Genomic DNA, 12,166 nt, shown 5'->3' with positions numbered 1-12,166 from the left:
GGTTCAGAATTGTTTTTGATTTTGTTGTTGTTGTGCAGTTTCATTTAGGAGTAGCATTATATGCACATAGATTTCATTGTGTTTTTTTTATGTTATATTGCATTTAAATCCCTAATAGCATAACTTATTTGAATGCCAAAGTATACAGGAAAGTATATGCACAAAGCAAAAAGTATATGCACAAATGTGACTATCAAGTGTATGCTGTTTTACCCTGCATACTTGATGGAAAACATCAAACAATGTTTGTTTGATTGTGTCTCTCCTCTGTACAATAAAGCACATCTGAAGTTCATCGCAAGCACATACATAATGCTTATTCTTACAGAGCATTGTTATTTGAACTATTTTAATGTTTAAACAACAATCATGTTGTACTTTAATTGCACTGATGACTACATTGCTTTCATCAGCCTTGAATCTGTAGATGGTACATCCTCATGCCAGCAGTGCCGAGAAATGCTCCTTTTGCTTTCTAGAGCAACATATGTAATTGCTGGTTTACAGTTACTCTCTGAGAAGAGGCTAATGATCTCCGCTGATACATGACACAGCCTTTTGACATTAAATCATATTATACAACAGTTTGCTCCAATCCTTCAAAAAGATTGGCGGAGCGTCGTGCCAAGAGTGCTTAAATACAGTCCGGCAGCACTTTTCAATCTTTGTTAATGTTAGTTAGGCTAATAAAAATGCAACTGTTCATTGTTAGTTCATGTTCAGGCCCAATAAATAATAATAGACACCGCTTTTAATAATTTAAATAATGTATTAGTAAAGGTTGAAATTAACATTAACTAAGAATTATATATGCTTTAGAATAGTTAATTGTTGGTTTATGTTAACTAAAGTGGTTAATTAACATGTTGCGTAAAGTTACCTTTAAAAGGAATGCATTATAATATTGCGTTACTCCCTAAAAACTTAACTATGTTACAATATTGCGTTACTCCCTAGTCCCTAAAAACGTATTGAATTATGTTGCTTTGTTACTTTCTATGGCAATGTGTTACTTTTTCTCACTTTTTCTCTCTTGTTTTAATAATGGAAAAAAAGTTAGGGGGAAAACCCCAGTGAAATGAATAAGACTCAGTCTGAAGGAAATGCAAATTCAGTACTGAATTATTCTGTGGAAAAAAATGGAAAATGATTTTCTGCAACATATTAGAAGTGAGAACCTGGAATATTGGTGGCTTGTTAAGTAGACACCACCATGTTGTCAGCAACTTGTTTCCGTTTTTACCTTGGTGCAGGATTTTCCTCATGCCCAGGTGAGAGTGATGGTGTCACTTACACTTGCCAAGTAGTGTGATAATCCCAGAGGGGCATGACTTCGCGAACACGCACTCCGTTGCATCTAAGTGCTGTTATTGATTTCATGTGATGAGAGGTTATTTTTAAACTCAAGGCTAATGTTAGGGACCGGCAATCCCCACCCATGACACCCTCCTGAAAGCCCAAAATATTCCTCTGGGGAACAACGTGTACACTGAGAGGAATCTACGCCTGTAGTGTGTGGGACTGGGAGAGATGTGTATTAGCAGGCTGGAATGTGTTCACATGTTTGCGTAAGATACAAAATACTCACATGAATGGAAAAAGTTAAAAATAAGCAGATTAATATTATTTATTATTTCTTCCTTAAAAAAAAAAAAAAAAAAAATTGGAAACACAGCAGTTCAGGTCGAATACTATTTTATAATTATGTTTTACTTTTCATTAATTTGCATTTTGTAAAAGAATAAACCTGCTCAGCCAGTTTCATAAGTCCCGAGACAAGACCCTGCCTATCGTGGGTTGACAAAACCATGTTAATACAAACAGATACATTTTGACTATACATCACATGAAATGTGCAACATTCCTTTCTGTTCTCACTGTCTCTCGTGGTCAAGCTGGTTTTCTAACAGCTGTGTTTTAACAATGCCGTTGCTGGGTGAACAGTCCTCACTGTACACATTGAAGCATTCCCTGCGGGTCATGCCGCTCTGAGAGGGGGTCCCTACGTGACCAGCTGAGCATTATTATTTACATTTATTTTTGTTATGCATGTATGCCATTTACTAAAGAATTACATTTTCCTTAATAAGATGAAAGATCTCAATTTAGTAAAAGTGACTAGTTCTGAATTTGTCAACACATGATTGTCCAAGTGGATTTTATTATACTTATTATTCTCAGTATTATAGATAATTTTTATTTATTTATATATTATTAATAATTATATTATTATTAATTAACATGATTTCTGTGAAACGCTGTTAAAAGTGGATTGGACCAAGCAGCAAAACACACTTGTAGCCAATCAGCATGTGGGGGCGTTAACATTAAAATGAATTAACCGCAAGAAAAGTAAGGTTTAACACTAAATTGGTTATCATGTTACTGTATTTGTCGAATTCATTGTTGTGATAACGCTGCGCAGTTTTACGTGTTCTAAACAATTGTTGTAAAAGTACATTCGAACATCATCATTTGCCAAAAGAAAATTAATCTTTATGTATAACACTTGCTATATTTATTTACATGGCCATAAACACCAGACGTGATAAACAATGTCAATAAACTAAACACAAGCCTAAAGCAATAATACTTTCCTTACATTAACATAACTATTACCAAATGCTACATTTGGAATATATAAAATTGACCCGTACTTTTATGGGACTTGTCTTTGTCGACAGAACCAGCTGCAATCGGTAAAGAATAATTGTGTTCCATACCACCTGCACAAAACAAGCTAACGTTTGTTGCTTGATAGACGCTACAACTACAACAACTTCGGCATTTGTCCAGGACTCCACGCAGTACGAGCGGAAACCGAGGGTAACGCGGATATGACCATTGCCTGGCGACTCCCAGCTCACCCCTGCTCACACGCCCCGTTTCCTCGGTTAAAATCACAATTTTCTCACGATTTAAAAATAGTTGGAAACATTTGGGATATTGTAAGTAATCAACTTAACAAAATATATAACACTGGCCTTGTGATTTTGGGATATTTTAATGCACAAATATTACATATTGTACCTTTAATAAGAAAAAAATATTATTATTAAAATAAAAAAAACACTGAACAAATTTAAAACATAACATTTAATAACACCAGCAATATTTTATAGGGATTTTTATGTCACCCTTATGGCATTTTTTTGCTAATGCGTGGCAAACTGCATGCTTGTAAATTGATTTGATATAAACACTAATAAACACTTGATGTTCTCCTTCAGTCTCCCACCGAGATCACTATTTTGCAGGAATATTCCAGGCAGGAGAATGAACTGATAGTGTAGACTTGTCTTGTCAGAGCTGAATTGTGGCGTTTGGAATCAAGAATTCTTGTGATTATTCTCGAGAATAAGGCTTTCTCTGTTGAGTGGGAAGGCTCATGTCCGGGAGCTGTTCTGTGATTTCTTTTATTATCTGTCCAAGCATTCATTCGAATGGAACGATTGAGTGTTGAATTGAAACGAGTGCTGGATGGAAATGACTAGATATCCTCATTTTTAACACTTGAGTCATACAACATTCATCTATCCTTCTATCCTTCTATCCTATCGTACTCCATTATAAGTATTCTCTCTCTCTCTCTCTCTCTCTCTCTCTCTCACCCTCTCACCCTCTCAACACCCCTAATTTACAACTACAAGGCCATATTAGCATAGATGAAACATAACACATTTTCACACTGCATGATATACCGTGTGATGCTCAATCTGGATTGGTTTAGCATGTTCAGACTGAGTCATGAGTTCAGTGTGTACAGTAAATGTTCCCTCTGCTTTATGCTCCGCTCACTATCGATCATATGGCCACTGCACCTGTTTGCTGCATGACAACTCGTCAACAACACTTTGTCAACTCTTTCACTGAATCTACATGGGCTCACAGTTTATAAAAATAGCCTTGCCGTCTGTCCCCAAGTGAGAAAGGCTGCAGGCATTGGGAATGAATCGGAAAAGAATTATATTACAAATAATACAGTTGCTAATGCATATTTTAGGCTAAATCCATGAGGAGGATTTGCACTTAAAAAGATGTTTGTTACTTGGTAGTGCACTGTACACACAGTGTCCTTGGATGTTGATTTGTCAGATTTATTTGCACCAAAACAGCGTAGCTCACAATTTGAAATGCTATCAATGGCTATATTATATATTCACACCTGTTATGTGGTTATTAGGGTCTTGCATGTGGTCATTCTGTGCCTCCTTGTTCTTGGGCTGTGGAAGAACTTAGGACAACCTTTGGGATCTTTTCCAGAACTTGCAGCTCTCCATCGAAACTTGAGCCGCCCCTGTCGGTCTTGTTTTATATCCCAGCATTCTCATGTTCTCAAGGCTATCTGTGACCAGTACAGGAGATTTGTGGAGGTTTATATACTATATATATACTAACTGTATTCTTTGGAGTTAAAGCAGTGTTGTTAAATTGTCACCATGGAAATGTGCTTTTCAACACCTTGTTTTGATGTTGCACCAAAAAACTTAAACAGAGTAAGCCAAACATGGAAACTGTGGATATTTTTGTATGTTGCCCTGCCCACATAACTGCTGTAATCGGAGTGATAGTGACTTTATCCAATTACTTCTTGTGGATGAGCTCTGGTATTTTTTATTAGGGTGCTGCCATGTCCTTCAGATGTTCCTATAAGGTTGCCAGATAATTTCATAACAGTTATATAGGTCTTTCTGTCTGTCTGTCTGTCTGTCTGTCTGTCTGTCTGTCTTCTGTCTGTCTTCTATCTGTCTGTCTGTCTGTCTGTCTGTCTGTCTTCTGTCTGTCTTCTGTCTGTCTGTCTGTCTGTCTTCTGTCTGTCTGTCTGTCTGTCTTCTGTCTGTCTGTCTGTCTGTCTGTCTGTCTGTCTGTCTTCTGTCTGTCTATCTGTCTGTCTTCTATCTGTCTGTCTGTTTGTCTGTCTTCTATCTGTCTGTCTGTCTGTCTGTCTCTCTGTCTGTTTGTCTTATATCTGTCTATCTGTCTGTCTGTCTTCTATCTGTCTATCTGTCTGTCTGTTTGTCTGTCTTCTATCTGTCTGTCTGTCTCTCTGTCTGTTTGTCTTATATCTGTCTATCTGTCTGTCTGTCTTCTATCTGTCTATCTGTCTGTCTGTCTGTTTGTCTTATATCTGTCTATCTGTCTATCTGTCTGTCGTCTGTTTGTCTGTCTATCTGTCTGTCTGTCTGTTTGTCTGTCTATCTGTCTGTCTTCTATCTGTCTGTCTGTCTGTCTGTTTGTCTTATATCTGTCTATCTGTCTGTCTTCTATCTGTCTGTCTGTCTGTTTGTCCTATATCTGTCTGTCTGTCTGTCTATCTGTCTATCTTCTGTCTGTCTGTCTGTCTATCTGTCTGTCTTCTATCTGTCTGTCTGTCTGTCTGTTTGTCTTATATCTGTCTATCTGTCTTATATCTGTCTGTCTGTCTATCTATCTATCTATCTATCTATCTGTCTGTCTGTCTGTCTGTCTGTTTGTCTTATATCTGTCTATCTGTCTTATATCTGTCTGTCTATCTATCTATCTATATCTATCTATCTATCTATCTATCTATCTATCTATCTATCTATCTATCTATCTATCTATCTGTCTGTCTGTCTGTCTGTCTGTCTGTTTGTCTTATATCTGTCTGTCTGTCTGTCTTCTATCTATCTATCTGTCTGTCTTCTATCTGTCTGTCTGTCTGTCTGTTTGTCTTATATCTGTCTGTCTGTCTGTTTGTCTTATATCTGTCTGTCTGTCTGTTTGTCTTATATCTGTCTATCTGTCTTATATCTGTCTGTCTGTCTGTCTGTCTGTCTGTCTGTCTGTCTGTCTGTCTATCTATCTATCTATCTATCTATCTATCTATCTATCTATCTATCTATCTATCTATCTATCTATCTATCTATCTATCTATCTATCTATCTATCTGTCTGTCTGTCTGTCTGTCTGTCTGTCTGTCTGTCTGTCTGTCTGTCTGTCTGTCTGTCTTTAGTTTTAATGAACTAATTTCATAATACCACATAAACTAGAAAAATGTGTCTCTTCCCCTCATTCATCATTGTCAAATTGACAATGGAGCAGATTGAATTACATGCCACAATAATGAGCTAGATGTATTTACCACAGGGTTTCCTCTTTCCTCTCACTGTCTGTGCAAGGTGCTCACAAGAGCTGTGTGAAATCTTATTTCTACAAAAATATTAACATTTGCTCCAGACAAGTGGTTTATACAGACATATAGATTACTGAAGAAGAGAGTTTTAACAACAAACTATGCAACTAATTATATAATATAATGTGTTTCAATCGCCAGGTGTCAGAAAACTCATTGTTTCTTGGGATATCCCTTTCTGTAATGACTCACTTTATGAGGCATACTGTAAGCCACTTTCAGGCCAATTTCATTGCCACCACCCAGATATTGTGTATTGTTATATTTAGAATGGCCTGGGATATTACATAACATTTCTGCCCAGGGTCACTAATGTTGAGGATCCTTCTCAATTTAAGCCCCAGAATGCATCTGTTGGTCTGGGCTGCTACAGGAAAGTGTCACACAAAGTCCCTGGCACTTACTCTGTCTGCTCAGTTGTACTTTCCTTGGTGGTACCATCAGTCACATACCTTGGCAAGCATGTGTCAGAATAAATTACAGTGTCCCAAATTTAGGCCACAGAATTCGGTGTTCTCTGCTGGGGAGGAGGGGATATGTGATACCCTGCAAGCCTTGTGGTGTGTAACGTGACAGTCAGCCTTCAGACAGGCTCAGTGTTTTGAAGCTACCGCACAAAAAGATTTAAAAATACCTTTTAGAGACAGAGTGTGTTCCACTGTAGTCTGTTGTGAGGGTTGCTATATTAATATTTTCAAAGTGCTTCTTATTGTGTTGCTATGTGGTATAGGCTGTTATAGGGGTTTTGCGATGGTTGCTAACAAACCCTGGTCATTAGATATGGTCCAGGTCCCTCATTCAATGCAAGTCTGGAATTTTTTTTGCTTGCTTTATCATCCGCCACACTAAAAAAAAAAGGGCTAAATTGAAGATTTATGTATTTGAAATGCATATAATATATCTATCCATTTGGATTAAACAGTTTTAACATTAATAAACTTAATGTGATGCAATTTTGTCAGACATACAAATGAAAAAGGTAAGAAAATGGTAATATTTCTGTAATAACTGAATGTGTTTTAAATACACAATTGCCAAGTTTATATATTTCCACAGGTAGCCATATTTTAACCATGCTCATACCTTTTAACTGAACAAATTGAATTGTTTTCACAACAAGCGGATTTATGCAGATTCTAGGCACTTTAAATAGATGTATTTTGAAAATATGATTATTTAAATAAAATAAAATATATGCAAATAGTTAATAATAAAAAGCATAAAACTTTCATACCTGTTTTATTGATTTAAGTCTGACAAATATGCATCACGTTAAGTTTATTAGTGTGTTTGTGTTAAAACTGTCATCTAATGGATGGAAATGTTATATGCATTTCAAATACATCAATCTTAAAATCAAATGTTTTTTTTTAACAATGTTGAAAATTGTGATTCCTTGGAAATTTTTCTCAGCAAACCTTTAAATCATTCGCATCTGTGGCACATTGCAAAGAATTTTGCATTGCAAATGAATAGTTTAAATTCTGACTCTTTACCTCAGAGTCAGGGGTATGTTGAAATCCCTTAATCAAAATATGAGCAATAGTAATTTTACTATTGTTGGCCTCATAAAGCAATATATGTGATAATGGTTAAAAATAGCCTGATAATAAAAGCCTAAAACACTTCTAAATATAGTTCAAGATCGACGTCACACTGATGTGACCTCAGACCTTCAGGTCTGAATTATTCACTGACACAGATTAGCAGACTAACTGTTCATATGTAGAATGTTGAAAACCAAAACTTCTTTCTAAAGGGGGAAAGCTCTTCACCTTGAAGTAATCCAGATGACATCATGATTACTAAGATTACAGCTGTTATGAAAGCAATGTTGAAACCCTATATAGTAAAATCAAATATTTGCAATTTATTCTTATTCTTTTTGTTTGTTTTGTTTTTCATTTATTGATGGCTAGTTGATATTTGGCTATTTGGGCTATATTATAATTCAATAGTTAATAAAAAAATAAAAATAATTTACTCTCCTCATGTTATTCTAAACTTGTTGTTCTCTGACTTTCTTTCTATCTTCTGTAGAACCGCAGTGGTTCAATTTGGCCACTCCCAAAATTACAAAAAAAATGTGTTCTATTTGAAGTCTTCTTTCCATGAGATAACTTAGTGTGCAAAACAGACTGAATTTTAAGTCATTATTCATAGTCTTGTACTAGGTTTCTTTGGCATGTTCATTAGAATGATTCATGAATTATTCTTTTGAATCAGATATTTTCACAAATCAGACTCACTGACAACATAAACTTTTATCGGTTTGTCAGAGAAATGACTTCAGATATAAAAAGTTAGAAATAAAGGCTTGTTTTATATTTCATGTAGAAGAAAGAAAAGCATGGGTTGGAATGGCGTATGGGTGAGTAAATTATGATAGAAACCCTTTAACCATGCAAATCTTGCTTTAACTCTTTCATCGATAAACCATTTTTGTTTCAAAGGCTACCACATAATGCAAAGAAATGTTTAGAAGCACCCAAGATGATTTTTGTTAAAATTTTATTTTATGTAGAGAGTTGCACAAAATCAATGAAAGATAAGCAATACCTCTCATTTTATGTAAAAAATTCAGAATGCCCGATCTTGATTTTGTCATTGTGAGAAAAAGAGTTACAGTCTGTAGGAGCTTGACATACCTATACATCCTTAAAATACATACATACAAACAAATATAATTACTCTAAGGTTTGACTGGTACACTAAACTAAGTCAGGCATCTGTAATAATACTCAAAGTATTTGCATGAAAGAGGCTGTACGTGGTACATTTACAGTAGCTGCACTGGATCGCTTGTGACCTTTTAGAAAATATTCATGAGCTGTCATATATATATATATATATATAAACTACTGACTCTTAAAATACACTTTTTAGAAATATTAGAAAAGTGTGTACCACAGTCCTCGAATGCAGTCACATCAGTCCTGTACTCAAGTGTATCAGTGTATCTCTCTTTTCAGTGTAAGCACTATGGTGCATGTTTTTGAACATGTTCAAGGGAGATAATGCTTGGGCACTTGAGAATATTTAAGGCTTTGTATGATCATTTAAACATCCAAGTAAATGCTGTTTCTGCTCCCTGTTTTGGTCCATGGCCTTTCTAACTTGAAGTTGGAAGATGTTTTACTGCTTTCTATTTGGAATATGCCCTCTGAACATTGCTATAATACTGATGGGAATATCATTTCTTTCAGTCAGAGGTTACATCTAGAGCATTTGATTTGCACCATTGACATGAAATGCTACCAACTAAAGCCACCAATTTATATGAGGATGTGAAAGTCTGTTTAGAGTTACCAAAATGTTCCACCAAATGTATATTTCTCGTTATGTGTCTGTTAGTGAGTTCAATGTTGAAGGCAATGCAATGAAGGTTCCCAAATGCAGGCCCAATTAGAATGTAATCTTTCTCTTATTCCATTCCAAGAAAGCAGAGAGCAGTAAGCGATACAGTCCTTTGACTAGTCAAACCATCAAGAGTTCCCCAAACATGTCATATCCATTTCTTTCATCAGTTTGTCCATTTATAAAATCTCTTTGGCGCATTCAGAATGGCAATGTGTCCATGAAGATTTTATCCACAATGGGTGGAGGTGGGACCAAGTCTTCCAGTTTAAGATAGAAGATTCGCTGGAGGCCCTGGGTGCACAGTGTTCTCAGCTCCGGAAGCTTGCCCAGGAGTCGGGACAGGTAGTTGGGCCGGGTGGCCTCAGGGGCACTAGTGGAGACGTGGTCTCTGAGACACGTGACCAGGCGGTTCTGGAGGTCTTCGATCCGTCTGGGCTCTTTCAGGCCGTGACGATCTGTTGGTCACAATCAGGGTTAGAGATTTTTTTTGGGATAAAGCATATTTCTATATGCTGTGAAGAAAAAATAGAAACAGACTAAAAGACCGTAATTTACCTGTGATTATGACCAGTGTGGCAAGACAGGAAAAAGACGACAAATCCAAGTTCAGGCGATGTAAACTCTGAGAGAAGTCCATAATGGAGTCAATCCAGTCACCAAAGCTTCGTACGCACTGCGTCCGGTGCAAAACCACACCGTTGCAGAAAATAAGTTTATCTGACTCAGGGTTTGACCTAAATGAGAAATAAATTCTTAGTCACCTTACATACTATTAAAATACTGAATTTATTGTCATATGAACTGATTTGTACCTGTAAGCTAGCCGAAGAATGAAGAGCTCGACAAATGCTGACTCGAGAAGAAGCTCTTGGTCCTCCTTACAGAAGGCATTGAATCCAGGGATGTTTCCAGCCCACTTCCTGATCACATCCATTGACCCTGTTAGCAGGTCATAAAATTGCTGTATGTCATTGGCATCCTCCTTCTCAGACAATCCAGATACTGATTCCTGATACTAGACAATGACCAAAAATACAATGTATGAATTAACATGGCAAGTGTACATAAATATGACAATAATTGTATTTCATATTTATGAGGGTTAAAACACTAAGCAAGCTGTCGGATTGTTATGAAGCTTGTTCTGTCCTCACCTTTGAATAGTCTAGAGTTCCACTGGCAGGGTTTGAGTCCATATGTGCAGTGACGAGAGAGGCAATGATGTTCACAGGTGAAGAGACAGACAATGAGTCCTGAACAGCTTTTGGCTTGGACGGAAGACGACCTCTTCTACCTTTCAGGCTGTCTGTTCTCACAACTTGAGGGAAAATATGTACACTTATTAAAAATGCTTTGATGGTATGTGGGTACTTAAATTAAAAATATATAGGCTATATATATATTCTCACCTTCTTTCACCATCCCCACACCTAGGCACTTTTGGAAGCGGCAGAACTGGCACCTGTTTCGCCGCCTTTTGTCCACTGGGCAGTCCTTGTTGGCGAGGCAAACGTACTTGGCGTTTTTCTGTACTGTGCGCTAAAAAAACAAAAAGAAAACATTAAAGCTTGTCATCAAAATGAGCTTAATACCCAAGTACAAAATGCTGAGGTGAGTTAACATGACATGATTAGCAATAATAATTGTATCACTCTCTCTCACCTTGAAAAAGCCTTTGCATCCTTCACAGGTTCGCACTCCGTAATGCTGACAGGAAGCGTTGTCTCCACACACTGCGCAGCGTCCCTCGTTTCCCGTGGGGCTCCTTATTTTAGGAGACAGTTGTCCATCCATCAGTCCTGAGCCATCCCGGCTGCCCTGCTCCAGGCCGAGTGGGCTAAAGGGAATTGGAGAACCGTGTTGCTGGGTCTGAGAAAAGGGATCCTGATCTGGAAGCTGTGGCTGCAGCGAGCCACGATGAGAAAGCTCGTCGACTGTGACGTGCCCAAATGTGAAGAAAGAGGCAGTCTGGTTCAGAGGCTTCTCTGAACCCCAGCATCCCTCATCGGGGGAGCAGGGACCAAATGTGCTATCCCAGGCAGACATGTGCTGGAACCCCGGGGTAGAGGGTGATGGCGCAGAAGCCGGACTTCCAAAGCAGTTTGACCCACCTGAAGAAGACAACGTCTCATCTAGGTAACTCAAAGCGAATGTGCCTGGGTAACAGCCGTACACCTGGAGGTCGTCCAACTTGAACGAGTCTTGCCCAGAGGTGCCACCAGCAAAGGTAGAAGCAGCGCCTGTTGCGATCTGGCATGAGTAGGTATCAAACTCGCCAACGTAGCCTCCGACCAGAGAGGTGATGCTGGGCAGGGAGGGTGCGGAGAGCTGGTCCAGCTGGTCAGTCACATCCATGGCCAACCTGGAGGTGAAGTCAGGATTCAAAAACTCTGAGTTGAAGAGGGAGCTCTCATAGGTCTGGACTCCATGTTGACTTTGAACACAGGTCATTTCTGTAGAACAGAACCACAACATCTACTTTTCAATACCGTAGATATTGCCGCGGAAAAGTCAAATGCCTCGAGAGCTGAACACCGCTTTCTAACTTATACCTAGACAGACTTACACCGGCCAAAAGGTGTATAGACTCAGTTCTCTGAAGTGCCTTGAGATTTCTGAGAAAACTTAGAGAGCCGTCTGGCTGGAAAGAGC

The 12,166-nt window shown here is 38.0% G+C and overlaps 1 protein-coding gene across 1 annotated transcript; it reads right to left on the bottom strand.

The window, feature by feature from the left end:
* Positions 1-8,648: 8,648 nt before the first annotated feature.
* nr4a1 (nuclear receptor subfamily 4, group A, member 1) lies at positions 8,649-11,965 on the bottom strand (the record flags this gene model as incomplete). The annotated part of the gene is made up of 6 exons (XM_079587700.1): positions 8,649-9,969; positions 10,070-10,248; positions 10,327-10,529; positions 10,669-10,832; positions 10,924-11,053; positions 11,177-11,965. 6 exons carry the CDS (start codon positions 11,963-11,965, stop codon positions 9,713-9,715), a joined length of 1,722 nt encoding a protein of 573 aa, XP_079443826.1. The 3' UTR covers positions 8,649-9,712.
* Between the last annotated feature and the right edge of the window lie 201 nt (positions 11,966-12,166).

This window comes from Phoxinus phoxinus, assembly GCF_949152265.1.
Source record: "Phoxinus phoxinus genome assembly, chromosome: 18".
NCBI classification, from domain to species: domain Eukaryota; kingdom Metazoa; phylum Chordata; class Actinopteri; order Cypriniformes; family Leuciscidae; genus Phoxinus; species Phoxinus phoxinus.
Note: the sequence above shows the minus strand (reverse complement) of the source record. Positions and strands in the feature narration are given on the sequence as shown.